The 17,846-nt window shown below is 45.9% G+C and overlaps 1 protein-coding gene across 1 annotated transcript; it reads left to right on the forward strand.

Annotated features, from left to right (window-relative positions):
- Nucleotides 1–1,939: 1,939 nt before the first annotated feature.
- Nucleotides 1,940–12,085, forward strand: LOC120837874. Its single transcript, XM_040207491.1, has 3 exons — nucleotides 1,940–1,988; nucleotides 3,203–3,562; nucleotides 11,844–12,085. Exons 1-3 carry the CDS (start codon nucleotides 1,940–1,942, stop codon nucleotides 12,083–12,085), a joined length of 651 nt encoding a protein of 216 aa, XP_040063425.1.
- The last annotated feature ends 5,761 nt before the right edge of the window (nucleotides 12,086–17,846 follow it).

Genomic DNA, 17,846 nt, shown 5'->3' on the forward strand with positions numbered 1-17,846 from the left:
TACTATCACTAGGCGGCGTCGGATATCATCAGGATGACTTTCGGGGGATCAGGCAAAACAACTAAAAAACATCCCCCCGCCCCTTCCCCCCAGGGGGGGAGTCACCAGTTTTTCTCTGGTCAAACCTTGTCGGCGTCACCCCAGAACCTGTCCCACTGCAGTGTTGAGACGTTTAGCCGGAGCCACGCGGAAGGGTGTCTTAATGTTCCTCCGTCCCGCGTGTCCTCAGCTGTTCTAGTAGTTGTGCTCATTCAATTTTTTTAGATAATTTCCCTTAATCTTCTGATCGCCTCTTTGTTTCTGCAATCCTTTTCTCGTCCGTCCTTCCCTCATTGCCAGCAAACCTTAGGGCCCCGGCCAGATCCGTTACCCCTTCAGGGAGCGCAGGGCAAAGCTCCGTGCACTTCAAAACCAAGGGCTCTAGCGTCTCGCTCTCATTATGGCAGGCAGCACATAATATGTCTATCTCCTGAAATTTAGCCGTATACGTCCTCCTCCTCAAAACCGCCGCTCTCGCTTCAAACAGTAAAAAAACTCCCCAGTGAACTTTTCTTACATATGAAAGCGGTTTTTTTTCCTTCCTTTTTAATGAGAAAGCAGCCGTAGTATTGGAGCCGCCGACGAACCTGTTCTAGATCGCGAAACTGCTCAGCAGTGGTCCTTTCAGTGACATTAATGTCGTTGAAGTAGCAGACGACGCCGTAAAGTCCAGCAGTCACGTTGTTAATCGTGCGCTGGCAAACTTCTAGGGCTGCTAGGTGTGAGGGGACTCTTAAAATGTCTCCGGTTGACTTGGAATAGGCCTTTGTGAGTGTTAATTGCATAAGCAGTACATGGGTCTTAGTTAAATAGATACTAAACCGAAATTTTGACTTCCCGAAATAAGGCCACAGACGCGTTCAATGGGACGCTACGAACTCCAAAACATCACTGGAACATATCACGAACGGATGGCCGTATTTTTCAAAAAGAAGGGCGCAATCAAGCGAGGCATGTGACGTGACGATTCTTTTCAACAGTCGAGAATGAGAGAAAACGTCCTCGCTTCATCCTCCTCGCTTCGGGTCACCTACCTGCTTATGGGAATGAAGCAAAGAATAGAGGGAATGAGAACCACGACGTCACACGTCTCATCATCAGCCTCATCGGCTGTGTTCAATCGCGCACTTTTTTTACGAAAATACTGCCATCCGTTAGAGATATCGCTGAATAAGTGATGTTTTGGGATTTTGCAGTGCCCCTCGCCTGTCGCTCCAGCCTTGTTTTGGGAGCCCAAATTTCGGTTCAGCATCCCTTTAGGCACCCCCCCTCCCCCCCCCCCCCCCCCCCCCGGGCACTCCCCGTTAAATTTAACGTCACCGTGAAATCCATCCCCCGCCACATGTTGGCTCGACTCAAGCCGTTCCACGGCTCTCGAATATACGAGGTCAACAAATCGCAGTAGACAAATGGAAGGCCGGAACAAGGAAAAGGCGGCACTTGATCCCTCCAAAAGTGTCGCCACTCTACCAAGGCGCAGCCAGGAAGCAATATCGAGGCACTCCAGCCTTCTGCAATCTCCACAGTGTGGAAATTACCTCAGCTTTGTTAATTCGGCTGTTCAACTCCGGCGACACATGTGAAATTGCCTCGGCACATCAATAAATAAAAACATTACGCTTCATACCCATATAGTGCCCTAATCATTACATGCCTTCTTACAAAGTTTTGTTATGGGTATCATTTTTCTGATTGCGAACATTTAAAACTTCTACTGTTTCCGGGTCTTGAATTTTTATTTAGTGCAATAGTGAACACAATAATTTATATCAGAACAATCGGAAAGCATTTTTGCTGGCACTCAAAAGAAACTGAATATTAGCAAAAGAATATTTTTCCAGGTATAAAACTACTGGAACTCAAAACCTACGAACGAAATAGTTATTGACTGTACATAGCCATGAGATTCCTTATTTTCCTGTGGATAATCTCCGAGTATCACGCCACTGGTAAGTAGGAAAATATTGTTTTACTGCATTGTCTTTCCACACTCTTTCCTGACCCTTTTTACTCCCAGCAAAGATCTGACGATGTTCCTTTATCATAGCTTCCTGACCACCTATTATTAATTACCAACGACCTTAACCTACTAAGTTTTAAATTGGCTAATATTTTCATTGTGGAAGGAATGGCGGGATTACATACAAATTAGGTTCTGTGTATCTCGCCCTGCAATATGTGGCGAATAGATATTAGCAAAACAATGTATGTCACGGGGCTAAAAGACGGTAATTTAAATTGACAAGTAAACACTGCACTGCTGCCTAGTTCTATCAACTAGAAGTTGCGTTCTATTCAGTGACAGCATTTTACAACATTACTTTTTGCTGACATTGCGCTCTTTCTAGCAGCGTTACGTTATTTTATGTCAGACAAAATACACGACCTATATTTAAGAAAAAAAATAAAAACGACGTCGCGCTCGTTACACGTTCTAAACATTACGTTCCGTTAGTTGTTGGGAGAAGCCTGGTGATTTTAAGTAAATTGTTTTTTTACAACACTTCCTCACTTTTACTTTCTGTTTACAATTCTAAAAAGAATACCTGCGTTGAGTCATTTGATAGGTCCAGAACCGTTCAAACTATATAATTTACCTGTCCGCTGATATATCACTGTACTTTTTGTTTTTGTTGGCTTTTTACATTTCTCTTATATTGTATTAAAAGTGAAGAAAAATATTAATCTTGTATTTTATATTTTACTAACAACTACACTTGCTACAATTTTTCATTCAAACCCGGCGATTACTGCCGCTTTTCTCATCACATTCAATCAGCTGGCGTATTTCACAAGGAATAAATTTACTAAGCGCAACGTTCTACAACCTAAAGCCGGAATAGGAAATTATTGCACCATCTCTTGGCTATTATTATTTAGCCAGAAGAAACAACAGCACCGAATTAGAATATATTAAACCGATCTACCATGTCTACAAGTGTATTTTTATTATAGATAAACCTAATAAACGAGCCGCGACACATCTACCTACTTGCTCGATAAAGAATACATATAAATATTGCGTTTACTAACTTGATTACCAAATTCAATCGTTTGACAATATCATCACCCAATATGTTTTCTTTCTCTTTTTTTTTTTTTGTCAGACGCTTTGTTGCTCAGTAAATTGTTTCTCAAAGCCCTGCACTTTTTTTTTCACCAGGGGCATTGACACAACCAGACCTCAAATTGGAATATTTTTTTGACGAAGTATTTCTCAAAACTGTGTGTGAGCTGGCCAAACGTAATCCGAATGGCCGAAGAATATTTTTGCGAGAATTCCTGCTGTCTGACGATGGCACTTTCATTGATATCAGAAGCGATCCCTTTGCAGTCTTTCTTGGCTTAGACTACAGGTTTAAAAGAGATGGATGGTGTAGCACACGAGTGCAACAAAACGAAAATACGCTTCAGTGTCCCGTCTTATTTGATGGAATTCGCATTGTGCTTCCTCAAGCAAACGGAGAAGCGACGCAATACGTAGTTCATGCCAAACTGAAAGGAAAAGTGGTGCTTGCTGCAGGTAAGGGTTTGTATTTTATTTTTGTTTTACCCATTGAAATATGAGTTACGATTGGGGTAGCCAATCATTTGTCATGTATCACGTTGCATTCACATTGTTTCAAACGTATAGCTGCGTTCGAATACTGCCTTAATTTGTAGAAAATAGAGCAACTAAATGTCCCCGGCCTACAGAAATGTTTAGCTTTGTTTTAGATTTGTGTCATGGCGTTAACGCCATGACACAGATGGCTTCAGAATGGTGGTCGTGAATGCTCTGCAAATACACTTTACGACAGCTTTTGTTCACCACTGAGAAACGAACCGACCTCATCCTTAAGTGAACTAGATACGAGATACATCGTCCAGACTTCCCCAGTGCAAACTAACGGACCTAATCAAGTTCTGACTAACCATAATTCACTAGCTTTGCGCAGCTGACGAATCTCGTTTTCCATCTGTTCTGACCTTAGCTTGAACGGTCTAAAAACATCCAATAAGATATGCTGATTTGATAGATACTTCAGTTCAATCGCACGCCTTGGAATGCGATACTATTGAAACATTGCGTGTATAGAGGTAATAATACTATTGGGCTAGAATACATCTCACCTATTTCACTTCCGGTGAGCCTCTCTTTCTCGCACTCTTCCCCCGTCTTCATTCTTCGGAACAAAGAAAAGATTAGTCTGTCCAACCCCCAGCACTTACCGCATAAGAAAGCCAAGTGCTGAATTTGGCTGCGTCACTCAAAGAGGCGACCGTGAGGCGCCGGTTGGACGCGAGTCCTACGTCAGTGTTCAGCACGAACTCGTGCCAAATCAGTGAGAACGCGAGTCCTGTTCGGATGGCCATCCGAACGATGACGCCGGAGTCCTGCCCAATCTGCACCCTACGCTTGCCTTTCCTGTTGACACAGGAAAATTCAGCACTTACACATACTCTGTCAGAACTCAACAGCACAGTCAAAGCTACTCGGGAGAAAGCGTATGCCAACCTGTTCAAGAGGAGGGAAAGGAGCTAGGACGAGCTGGGATTCCCTCCCCCCCCCCCCCATTCCTCCTTGCCCTCCTCTTCAACAGGTCGGGACTCTCTCTCTACCTTGCAGCCTTGACTGCACTCTAGAGTTATAGTGAGACGGAGTATAGGCGTTATTATCTATAGACCGACACGCTGTTTGCAAACAAGCACGCTTTTCCCCACATCAGGTGCGGGCACTGCGCGAGTACAGAAACCAGATTGGCGTGAGGTGAAGCTTCTCCGCATGCGCCGTGGCGACGACAGCGCCACCGCAGAGGTGTGATGTCAGAGCCGCGTATTGGTCTAGACTTTGTTTCAGTTTAAGCCCAGAAGCCACTGACGCTACGAGCTAATGGAACCAATGAATCAGCGTCAAAAGTGCAAGTCACTGGGTCTTTTCGGTTCATGCTTGGGTTAGCGACAACGAGGTAGAGGGGCTTAGAGCGATAAACCGGGGTTCCGGTCTGCACTCGAAAGTGACCCCCATAAGGCGGCTGCCATTGTACGCAAATTTGACCACTCGTCACATGACCAAACCAAATACGTGACGTCACAGGAAAGATGGCAGCGCCCATGCAGCGGCTGGCCCCAGCTGGGCCGGAGCTTGTCGGATGCTTTGTTGGTTGTCGTTCGTCTCGGCGAGTTGATTTCAAACGCGGAAGCTGTCACATGAGGCCGGTCAAAAGCGACTTCAGAGTTCAGCGTGGTGTCTGACGTAGGTATAACGTGAAAATACGGAGGAACGGTGTGCATTTCGCTGGTGACCGACGGGGATGTTGCCACGAAAGAGACAATCGGCCGTTCGTTGCTCGGACCTCGGATTCATTCGGACAGCGCTAGGATAAATTTTAAGGCAACGTTTCCGTGCTCGCGTTGACCATCGGAACCTTGAAGATCTGCAGTGAAGCGTGTGCAATATATTTGGATACACAGTTTAGCGACGGAAATTGTATGATTCGTGCTTGGCAGTGTGCAATCGTGGTGCCGCTTTGTTCAAATGACCGAAGGCCCACTTTCGTTGTGTGGTGCATCGGAGAGCTGACTTGACGCTTGTAGTTCCCGCACCGTGCTAAGTGATGCTGTGCTGCTTCCCAAATTGTTCCGGCGTAGACGTGCACTTTAACGGAGCACAGGTGTGCGGCGCGCCGGAGAGCTGCCTTCAAGCTGTTACTTCCTGTGCCGTCCTTTAGGTGATGCTGTGCTGCCTACTAAATTGCTGTGGCGTAGACGTGTACTTTCACGGAGCACAGGTGTTGCTGTTGGTATTGATTCTGCTGTTCGTTCGCACGTTTCGTCGACACCAAAGTTTCATCAACACTCGTTACGCGAATTGCAAGCTGTATGGACATTTCATCGCGCGTGTTATCCTACCCAGTCTTCCCGTTCACGCCGCTTTGCGACGACAGTCTACAGCGGCTCGTTACCAGAAAAGTGGTCCCACATCCATTTCAGTTCAGCTCATCCTCGGCAGTCGCCAAACCCCGAAGGAGAGGATTTATTCGGACAGAATGCCACTAAAGCAATGCAGCTTCTTTAGTGGTCATGATAGACTCTCTTCTGTCTGTTTTGTTATATTGTCACTGATGCTTGCTCCAGTCCTAGTTTCTATCAATATTTATTATTCTGGAAAGTTCCAGGCCATGCTCAGCTGTCATTGTATGTTCTGGTGGAGGTGCTACGCACTTTACTCATAGCCTTTCACTCTGTGTGGACCCTGGCGGCTCCTCAGCCGAGTTTCTCCGATAACAAGACACGGGTGGCACATTATCCCGCGTCTTAAACCCCCGGCGAGCCGGGAACCAAGTCCTATCCCAAGCCCGGCAGAAAAACCGCAAGACGAGCGAGTACCACAAGGAGGTACCTCCGAAATACACCACGAAGAACCTGAAATCCAAGCCAGTTGCTGCTACCAGCAAGAACCATTGGAATTAGGTCTTTTGCCAGAAAAACCGAAGCTGACTAAGCCAACAATGACAAACTTGAGCAGCAAACCGTGTCCGCTCCCACCATCGTTTGCAAGCCCGTCGCACCTCGCACTCTGACGCCCTTTCACGCAAGGTGCATAAGACGTCGAGGGCTGGATTGAACAACATGGCTGTGTCACCCGCCACAGTGGGTGGACAGACAACCAGCTCCTGCAGAACCTATAATTCTCGTGGAAGAAACTGCGAGGCACTGGTTTGAGAACCACGAATCCTCCTTAACGTTGTGGGAAGTTTGCAAGATCGAGCTGAAGTGCACGTTCATCAGTCAAAATTGACGAGAGACAGCCGAATTCCTGATTTTGTCCAGGACACGGCCCCGATGAGAGCGTGACCACCTTCGTGGAGGATGTTTTGCTTCTGATCGAGCACCTACACCAACCCTGATGCTATAGAAGACAAGAGGTTAAGAATCCCATGTCCCTCATGTGAGGGACAACACCTTCGGCAGCCTTGTCTGCAATCCCACGACAACAGTCGAAGGGTTCTTATCAATGAGCCTTCCAACATTGAATGTACACTGCAGGCCCAAGCCTGTCACTATCAACAACTCCTTAGCGTCTCGACACTCGAGTCGTCTAGCTGCAACTTCGACGCCAGCCCCCCAGGCATCCGTGACATCATCCACAATGGTGTCCAGGAGGAGATAGGTAAGCTAGTTCCTGCCATCAGTTGCCGGGCTCTTATTTTGATCACCGAGATTGTTTCAGAAAAAGTTCGACAGGCATTTCAACTGGAGTCTTCTTCGAGCGATGCGGCGTCTGACGTACCGAGGGCGACTTATGCCACAAAGTCACAACGACCACCACCGGCTATTTGTTACTATTCAATGCCAATTCAAGGAAACACCCCAACGCTGAAGCATTCATGACATCGGGAAGAACCAGTGTAGGTCCGCGCTGAAGAAAGTACACCCAGAGAAACGGAAGTACTGCGAATGGCCGACCGAAAACCGCCCTGCTATCGCTCCATGAGGCCGACCATGTCTACTCGAGGTGCCCGTACCAATGAATTGGCCTGCAAGGGTTCGTGCCGAACGACCCTCAACCACGTCTCGACGAGCGTCCGGGGAAGATTGAGGATTATCTTCGGCGGTCTTTGTCCCTGGTGCCGACATTACCCCGAAGCTCCTGATCTACTTCATCTGGACGGGAGGTAAGCACGACAAAGCAGGTGAGCGGCAATGCAAGAAGAGTTGATCTGGTGTCGGTTGCCGTCCAAGGACAATACCTAATAATTTGCTCATACTAATTATCTGTTTCCACGCCACGAAGCACACAATTTCACACTTTGAGGGAGAATGCCGCTCAGTGATCTTAAGATATAGAATCGTTGGTTGCTCTCAAAACTGGACTGCAAGCATCACGAGACTTCACTTTGCCACGCAAGACTTTCACAAGTTGCAGTGGTCATGGGATGCAGAATGAATCTCTATTACGAAATGGAAGTGAAATGGCTTGGGTAGCAAACAAGCATTGTTGCCATCTATCAAGTCAACGGTACAGCAAAAGGCACAGCCACATAACCAATACATGCCCGAGCTTGCTGCATTGATGCAGAAAACTATAAGGAAACTTTTGCGGATTAGAAGCCAGCCCTAGGTGCAGTTTCAGTGCATCAGATGTCAGTGGGTGCACATGACGTATGATTACAAGACGGCATGAGTCAGTCAAAGCTGCTACTCGACCAGACTTAACACTGACGTGCCAGGAGCGTCATTTCACAACAAGGTCCACAGGTATTACGACTGAACGCCTGGCAGGAGACTATCGCAGAAAGAACTCGTTCTGGAACCATTAACTAAGAATCAATAATTATGTAATCCAGTGGAAATGAACATATTTGATGCACTAACCAGATAAACCTATTTCCGCTTGCCTTTACGCCTTGAGAGCTTATACACCAAGAATTGTATTCACCGCACGCGCAGGTCCTTTTGAGGACACTCGCATCTCTGACTCTTCAATATTAATTAATGGGACATACCAGACTGGCAGACTTGTTGCATTGGGCTGCACTCATTCCAATTCTCCTGAACATGTGGCACATTCGAAAAGCAACTCCAGTGATGTGAAAATGTTATTTATTAATTTATTCCCTCCAGGGGCCTTCGTAGGCATTGCAGAGAGGATACTTGAAACTACACACATGATAATAACATTAAAGCACACTGCTGTAGCTTGTTAATTGCAAAAACAAACACATCTCTGAGCATATACTTTAATAGTATGTGTTGATGCATTGTTATATAGCAGGACACTTCCTATACGTATGACACAATAGACCCTTTGTAGAACCCCATCAAGCAACACAACTGTTACCATTTTTTTTTCGGCATAAAGCACACAAATGGGCCCCAGTTCACGTCGAATGCTAAGGCAGCATTCGAGTCGAATAGGCGCTGAGCCGAGTTCACAGTGATGGTGGACATAACATTCTTGTCGAACAAATGACCAGACTATGAAAGCCTGGGGTAATTACAGTAGTAGCTACTGTAATTAGTTTCATCACAATTTGGCAAACAGCAAAGGCTACAGTCTCGGCGAGCCAATATGCACGTTGGAGAGAGGCACATGACAACATATCATTCAGAATGCTCGTCTGCACAGAATTGTCACACACCTTCGCTCTGTCTCTCTGATTGGCTCGAGGGGGTTGTGGCGGTTGCCCTTTTCCAGGTTACAATGATACGAAGTATAGGCAACCCACATTTTTCAAAAAAAGTCTTTTGAAGAGACCGAAAGGAATTGTCAACACTTTTCAACAAGACTGCTTTTCAGGAAAGGGATGAACACAAATATGAATCATCTTATCCAGGTAATTAGAACAAGTAAATAATTGACCGACTAATACAATGTACTCTTGATGAAAAAAAGTATTGCTGCAATGAATCCTACGAAAGAGAAAAAGGTGCAGTTAATCTTTGCATACACCAAAACAGTTGTTCTTATTGCAAGTCGAATAGCTTTGAAGCAGGTGCCTGCAACGATTTATTCATCTAAACACTCAATAAAACGTCAACCTCGTAGCTGAAAAGTAAGTGTGCACTTCGCACTCACCAAAAAAGAAAGAAAAGCGATCGAATGTAGAATCGTCGATTAGCACAAAGGATTAAAGATCGCAGGAGCTTCCTCGCTAGAAGTTGCTCTGGTTATTCGGTGACGCAGGCCTGAAACAACTTCTCCTAGGCCCTAATGCGACATATACCTTTCGCGTCGATTCTCAGACATTCCAACGTTCACACAAAGCTAAGAGAATGCGAAAATTTTATGCTAAAACCACTCAAAATTCTATCGATCCTCGAACAGATCCCGAATCCGAGCACCGGTACGACGATACGGCTGATGCTGTCTCACAGGTGTTAATATCCAGATGATCCAGAGCGATCTTGCGCAAAAATGGTATAAAGTCTCATTCCTTAATATTTTCACATTATACCTGCGTCAGCAAGCACGAAAAAGCCCGAAATCGTCGGAAAGCAGCTGCACATCACGACTGCCGCGCACCGAACAAACTCGCATCCGCCAGCTCTGGGCGCTGCCATCTTACCTGCGACGTCACGGCTCTTGGGAGGTCACGTGACGAGTGGTCACATTTGCGTAAAACATGGCGGCAACCGGGGGGGGTGCCACTTCCGAACTTCCGGTTTATCACTCTAAGCCCCTCTACCTCGTTGGTTAGCGATCATAGAAGACGTACGGAAACATGACGAACACCATGATTGTGTGCTTTTGACGATGTCTGATTGGTCCCATCCGCTCGTAGCGTCGGTTGCGTGTGCGCTTAATGCGAAAAGAAGCTGTTGGGATGTCATAACAAAGTTAGGGGTGTAAACAGAAAAAAATTACCTAAAACTTCCCGTGCGTGCAAGCAAAAAAAAAAAAAAAAATTAGTACATATTGAAGTACGTCATGCCTTGACACAGGGATTCTAAAGCGAAGTTTTGCAAAGTTTTTGTGTTTTTTTTTTTTTTTTTACCTCGGGGAACACTAGAAGTTAGAGATATCCCGATTAAATCTTAAAAATAAATTAATACTTTTTTTTTGCACAGGATGTAAATAGGACTAGTATCTAATAACAAAAAAAAAAGACATTCCAAAAGCTTAACGGGTGTGTGTTATGAAGGTGGGCAACGGAAGTGAATAACTAAAGTGTACTGAAAATCCCCCTCTAATTTTATCGGGTAAAATTGAATTGGTGTACGTTTTTACAGCAATTCAGGTCTAAGGAACTCCCGCTGTATTTTGAGTATAACGCGCCCACATTAAATATAGCGGACGGTAGTCATGTAGTCACGTGGTGCAATCAGCAGGGCGTCGCAACGTGACATAAACCACGCGACCACGTCATTTGATGGGACTGACACCAAAACGCGGGGATGCGTAAGAGTTACCACTGAAGCAACAGACGCGAGGCTGGCGGTGCGAACACACAGATGGTAAGAGTTTCATTCGTGTTTGGCGCACCGTCAGCTTTGTGCCAAGTGCACAAGTGGTAACTTTAGTGCACCCCCTCGCTTCCCACGTGCTTTAGACTTTTTAATAGTTGCTCATTTATTTTAGTTTTTGTTTATAAATGCTGTCGACTTTCGCTTGATGGCTATTAGAGGTTGATAGACATAGAATTGCACCAAACTTGTAACGAACAAAATATATTTAGACAATACACATGTTAGCACTTCTAAAAAGTACATGAACAACGAAAAAATAGTCAGAGTGCAGGCGAGCTGGTGTAAGTTGAACATGATACTTAACTGCGTCAGCATACAGAGACACAGAAAGGGTAAAAGCACAGGCGAGCTGGTGAAGAACTTGCATCGTAAACCGGAGACACGGAAAAATAAAAAAACGGACAAAACAACAACAAGTCTCAATCAGAGACACTATCTTGGGGAACCTAGCCCTTAACAGCTCCGCTGCAAAAAAAGAAAAAAAGAAACGGGTTTACGTGCGCAACCACGTTGACGTATCGCTCGCCCTAAAAGTAAGGAATAAGATAGCTTTAAATGCAGAGGCTTTATAATTGCCTGCTTTCTGCCGGCCACCCCCGCTTTGAAACATGGAACGTGCGTGGCACTGTCGCTATCTGCGCACTCGGGAACAATAGCGCTGGGTGTCCCAATTTGGCCGCTGCGGTCGTCAATCATTTGTGCTATTTTTTTTTTTTTTTGTAAGTTGCAGCTGTACTTACTTTTAGTATTAAAATAAAGTGCCGGTGTTGCTTTTACTTTATTTAATATTATTCCAGGTGCTACTTTTTATTTCAGTGCCTTAAACTAATTAAACTCTCCTTATATTTCAGGCACTTCCTATATGAAATATGTGCGATTTGCAATGCACGAGCAGACGTACGAGATGTTTGATAAGAACTATAATCGGGTGCCACCTCCGGCCCGATACAGCCTTAAACCGGGACAACTTTATAACCTCCGAGGAATTCTGGCACAAAGAGTGAACACCCTTCTCACTGTGAATGACCATTTAAGCGATGTTTTCGATGCTGCTTTGAGAGCAGTTCAAAAGCCCGCGGGCTTGAGTGGTTAATGATAGTGTTCCTCACTTCAGATACGTTCATACTCCTAACCAACCTTGAAGATCACTAAGTTTTGCACAATCGAAATAAAGAGGAAATGTTTTATTACAGAATTCTCAAATCGTTTCATTCTGTTGTCGCGGCGCAGATGAAATAGTGAATGCGACTGAGTTAACAAAAAGAAACACCAGGATCTTTCATTGTTCGCGCACAGCTATAAAAAAGATAATTAATGCGATGCCGTTGTCTGTGATGGTGCTCGCGAAGTGTCTGCCGTCCGGCGGATGCTTCGTGAGCATCGTCCGTGAGTACTGCATACGCCTAGCGGCTCCCCGCGTTTCGATGGCTGAATCGTAAGCTTAAAGCGAGTGTTCTGCGCTGACTATCTCAGCAGAGAAAAGAAAAAAATTTAATATCAAAGAAACTTTGGTAGCGTGAAAGATTTGGACATCGCTTTATTAAAGGAGCATATGCCAGAAGCAGCTTACCCCATGCGAGATCTCGACGTTTTGTGTGAGAACTGCTTGAGCGCCTTGAAGGAACTCGCCATGGAACCTGCAGAGAGGTATGTTGCTGGGATAGAAATTGCTCAAATAAAAAATAGTCAATATTTCTTCATTCATGCTTATTTTATGGGATGCGGAACTTGATTTCAGATATACAGAGAACGGATATTTCGAAACATTGGGGGGGGGGGGGGGGGGGGGGGTTAAGGATGGCATACTTAAGGCAAAGTATAACAAACTATCCTCACTGAAATACATACTTAAATCAAACTAAATTGGACATATTAAAACGCACGCATGGTGATAATGTGAAACAATGTCAGTGATCTAAGGAATATTGACAGAATTGTAAAAACAAGTACACTGTAAACAACGGGTGGCGCTGCGCTCACGCACACCTTCTGTATTGATCAGAATTCCGTGCTTTCGACTAGAAATCACCGAGAATAAAAAAGTAACTGTGACTTCTTATTTCAGAAAGCAATTTAGAGGCTCTCGATCAATTTATTTATGCCAAGCGCCCACATATTAAGATGCAGTCGCCTGCGGTCACGGCAAGAATATCCAGGATGTCCACCGCTTGAGCCTTAATGTTGCGGTGAGCATTCAAAAGCTCTAGATTGAGCAGTTGCTTATTCGAAGCGGACGCTCTCAGGTATGTTTTAAGCGTCGTAGTGAAGAGAACGAGCGCTCAGCTTGCGGCGTTACACGAAGGGTCGCTATGATCTTGAGGAGACCATAAACGTTTGAGAAGAGGTCCTCCGAAAAAGAGCGACTGACTGTGGCGAAGACGTAACGAGCGTTTCATGTTTCTCCCTCTTTCACTGGACGCCTAAAAGTTCCCCTATTGGTGGCAAAGTTTCCCTCACTTCGTGAAATTTCCCTCCGTCAAGACGAGCGTCTCGGCGGTCGCTCACAGATGCGATGAAGTCTGTCTTGCTTTCTGCGTTTCGTGTCGAGGTGGCCTCCGATGCAATTCGTTATTAGATTAATCTTTTCGTTGCACGGAACATCAGAAACTCCGAAGAGCCTTCATATTTTCACTACACATATGCGCAAGGGTACTCAAGTTAATTCCAAGTTCGGCGTGTTGTTTCCGTGGTTGTGTCTGGTCACTCTGGTGTGTGATGTCATTTCTCCGAGGGACGGTACGACGAGTTCGGACTGACGACTTCTTACCCCCCCCCCCCCCCCCCCCCCCCCCCCCCCCGCCCCCCCGAGGATATGCCGCTGCTGCCTTTGGACCACGCTGCAAGATAAAGTGGCCTAGCAAAGATAAGACCCTTTCCTTTGGCATCTTGTTTTGTAGCACGAATTTGTTAAACCTTAAGTAGATAATAGATTTTGGTTTTGTGATTGTTCAGAATTACCATCGCCCTATATATGGGCACCTAGTGTTTGTGCGAGGACGGTTGCTCTGATTTTTCAGCGTCGAGATTTTTTTGTATTTGTGTTTGCTGCTTAATTTTTTTGTGACAGTATAGCCTCCCGGTAACAGCCAGGCGGCGCCAGTAGAGTGAGAATCCAAGGTTATACCCTGCCTCGGTGTAACTTGGCAAAGGGCGAACGACAAGCCCGCCACTGCGTGCGACGGCTTCGATATCCGCTACGTATACGAGCGCAACGCACAGATATTGGATCATGACGAAGCGAAAGGCCTGAAACTTCTTGGCAGCAAAGGCGCACTCCGATGATACCCACGCTCCGATTGGCCTACCGGGCCGCAGCGTCCGCCGTACTTGCATGTTATGCGATCACGGCTTCCATGGCCTACCCAGTATTTCTTGCTTCAGACACTAGGCTATAGCGGCGCCACCAGAGTAATAGCTTACGTTTGAACAATGCAGCTGCCACTCCCAGGCATGCCATATGTTTCTTGCTTCAGTCGCTAGGTAGCTCCACACCAAACAACATTGCAGGGGGCCTATACACCAGTGTCCGAGATCCTAGCCTCCAGCGATAAAATTGTGAAATGATCTGAAGCGCAGGCCTTTGAGAAAAGAGCGGCTGCGCATAAAGCAAGCTTTTTCTCTTTATAACACTTTTGGCAATGGCGTTGGTCTTGGAGCTTCGTGAGAATGCCTTTCCGACGTTCTTGCATTACGATATGTGCAAAATCTTCTAAAAAAAGAAAAACGGAGTTTGGCAAGAAGCGCTGCCTCCCTCCCCCCTTTTTTTTACTGTGATCGCGTCAGCATAAATAAACATAACGGTGCCCATGGAACAGAGCAGACACTGGTCTATGGCGATCCTTGTGTTTTATCTGGCCTTCACGCTTTGGTAATGCAGTGCTATCTAAAAACGCGAGGTGTGTGCTGTGAAAAAACTTTTGAAGTTGGTGGGCCGCAACAACGCGGCAGTAGAACTGTGAGCCGCACGCCCGTATTGCTGCAAATGAAGCCTGCTTCGTTTTCAAAAATGACAATGCAGCTTTACCGTTTTAGCTTAACAGCGCCTCGCTGATCGTTGCGTGAGCGTCCGTACTGCTGAGCTCACAATGCTTCGTCATTGGGGGGGGGGAGGGGAATTCATGCCATTGGACCCCCCCCCCCCCCTTTCCCGAAATAAAATCCGGGCTACGCCACTGCCGGAAACCCTTCAATATTTATCTTCTCTTCGCGTTTTACGGCCTGTGGGTACGTGTTCAAAGCTAAGGACGATAAACGCAGTCCACCTCTGTGGTGTGAAACGGTTCCGAGTTTTTATTATTCGTCTGAAGGCGACTGCGCACGGAGGGAAGAAACCTGACCCTCGGGTCCGGACGGCCGCGCCCCGCTGTTTACACCAACGCACACCGGACAGCCAGGTGGAGCGCGTTAGGGCGCTTCGACGTCTTTTTGTTTAGTGTTACGCCATTCTTTGTAATATACGATGCCTACAGCACGCGCTCACAGTAAAAATACAAAGAAATCGCCGAAAACAAGATGCCGTCAATGTCAAGAGCTCGTACAGGGAAGGAAGACGCTGTTTCTTGCGTTCCAGAACAAAACAAATATACACAAAAGCGTCGGGAACAAACTGGTCAGTTGTCATCATACTAAGCAAAGCGCATACTTATGTCACATTCAATTGGGGCGCACCACACCGCACCGCGCTGCACCGATGGACCCGTCGCGTTCACATGGTCGTGTCGGTGCGGCTGCACTACGTTCATTTGGGACTTGGTGCGGCGCACGACACCGGCGCGTTGCAGCACCAGCTGCACCGTCGAAAGGAGACCGTGCAGCCAAATACCGTGGAAGCCAATACTGGCAACTCCCGCGGAAAACGGGCGAAAAGTGATTGCAGCGCCCCTGGCGAGCTCGGAGTCTCCGCTGGCAGACAAGTTCTCCGAAATGCATTGGTTTTGCCTATCTCCGTGCGAGGTGACCAACGAAAAAAAAATTGTCACGGACATTCGCTGCTTTGAAAGTTAAAAAATGGGTGCCAGCTCATGAGGGAAAGACATTCTCTTCGCGTGGGAAAGATGTTACAGCTTTCTGGGTGCAATTTCGGAGTTCTCCCGAAGAAAACATTCTGTCACAACGTATGTAAGCCAAGCAAAACACGAATGTATGCCTTCGCGCTGTTTCCTGAAAAAGGGAAATGTACAAACATTTCAGAACATAGCTTCGTTTCAACGTTATTGTTCTAACAGTCAGTTCGTTTTGTCGTTGTAATTCCCATTTCTCATGAGTGTCTTGCTTATAACCGTTTCGTCGAACAGGCGACCTGGCTAATCCCGTTAAGATCGTCTCCGGATGAAGAAGCAGAAGTCAATTTCGAACCACGTACGTTACGGCAATGTCAGTATGCTCCGAAAGAAGGCGTTGTGCATATGCAAATCTGACGCGATTATAGATTAACAAAAGCGGAGTTACGAAAAAAGCAGACTTCTCGCGCTTGCAAAGAAAGAAGGGGAGAGCGTCGTAGCCCCGCGAAAAAAGATGATTTCAGTCACGTTATTTACAGTGCACAAATTCTGATTGTTAGCGCGGGGACGACCAACATCTTCTGCTTTGCTGCTTCTTTACTTCTACGATAAAGGCCGACACCCGTTGAACCATCTCCACTCTTTCCATTTTTGAGTCTTCTTTCTTTTATATTTTTGAGGCGACGCCACTCTGTCGCGTTATTTCTTCCTCCTGCTTATATGTTGCTGTGTATATTTTTTGCTTGCTTTTTGCTTTTTTTTTTTCCCGACGTGTAAACAATCGCGTATCCTTGCTTTGTTTGGCTTAGTTTTTACTCCCTTTCCTTCGCTTCGGCGCATACTACCCCCGGTTCGTCTGCGCTAGGCCCGGGCATTTTGAGGGCCGTCTGCAACTTTGCTGTTGTTGTTGTTTTCTTCCACTGTCGTCTGCGATAACCTCCTATTTTTGCCTTCGAATGAGTTTCTAATTCAAAATCGTCATACGTGCTTTTTGATATTTATTAAATATATTAAGAAGTGTAAGCTCGTTACCCATTTTTATTCGAATTTTATCTGTGTACTCCGGCCGGCACGTCTGCTACGGGTCATCGTTTGTTGATCAACCGGCCGCATTCGAGCATACACCAGAGCATACTTAGAGATGGCAGGCACGCTATGTGCTGCCTACCATTGCAAGAACAAGTTTGTGCGATGTGGTGGAAAATCTTTCTTCTGCTTCCTACGTCAACCTACGGACACCTGCGTCAACAAGTACTTGAATGCACTTTTAAACTGCTTCGTCAAGCGAGCGAACGAACAACCCGCCAAAGTCACTGGAAAAAGAAATTCGAAAGCAAAAAAAGGTTACTCACTGCTAGCACATATAGAAGGTTGCTGCCTGCGACCAAAACATTTCTGCGACTCTTTTTTACCGGGCAGTGTGAGCTGCACTACGTTATTTATTTCCCCTGCTTTGTTTTTAGTTCGTACCTACGCCGCGAAAGCAAATAAAGAAATGTACAACAAGCAGCTGAAAAAAAAGGGTCACTTTCTTCTTCTTTCATTAGTTTCGTCTGTTGCTTCCGCTTTGTTTGTCGTGAACTCAACACCGGTGGCGACCACCAGCTATTCATTTGCTGCTTTCCATTTTTCTTCCTTTTTTTCTATAGGCGCCCGCAACGATCGTCGTCGTTGAAATAGTTTTTTTGCTAGCTTCTTTGTTTTATTCGCCGTTGTTCGCTTCTCTTTCCCGTTTCTTCTTATTTTCGTCGGGAATAGCGACACTATTTTTTCTGCAAAGTTCAGTAAGTATGTTGCACATTCATTTTTATCCTTGCTTTTTGTTTTGTTTTTATGCTCCAGCAGATCGTGCGC

This window comes from Ixodes scapularis, unplaced genomic scaffold (assembly GCF_016920785.2).
Source record: "Ixodes scapularis isolate PalLabHiFi unplaced genomic scaffold, ASM1692078v2 PGA_scaffold47__10_contigs__length_4178495, whole genome shotgun sequence".
Lineage (NCBI taxonomy): Eukaryota > Metazoa > Arthropoda > Arachnida > Ixodida > Ixodidae > Ixodes > Ixodes scapularis.

What these genes read in the sequence shown, in the direction of transcription:
- LOC120837874 (XM_040207491.1), top strand. Translation starts at nt 1,940, where the DNA reads ATGAGATTCCTTATTTTCCTGTGGATAATCTCCGAGTATCACGCCACT. An exon ending in CTCCGAGTATCACGCCACTG is followed by an intron (nt 1,989 to 3,202) that starts GTAAGTAGGAAA and finishes TTTTTTCACCAG; the next exon opens with GGGCATTGACACAACCAGAC. An exon ending in AAAAGTGGTGCTTGCTGCAG is followed by an intron (nt 3,563 to 11,843) that starts GTAAGGGTTTGT and finishes CTTATATTTCAG; the next exon opens with GCACTTCCTATATGAAATAT.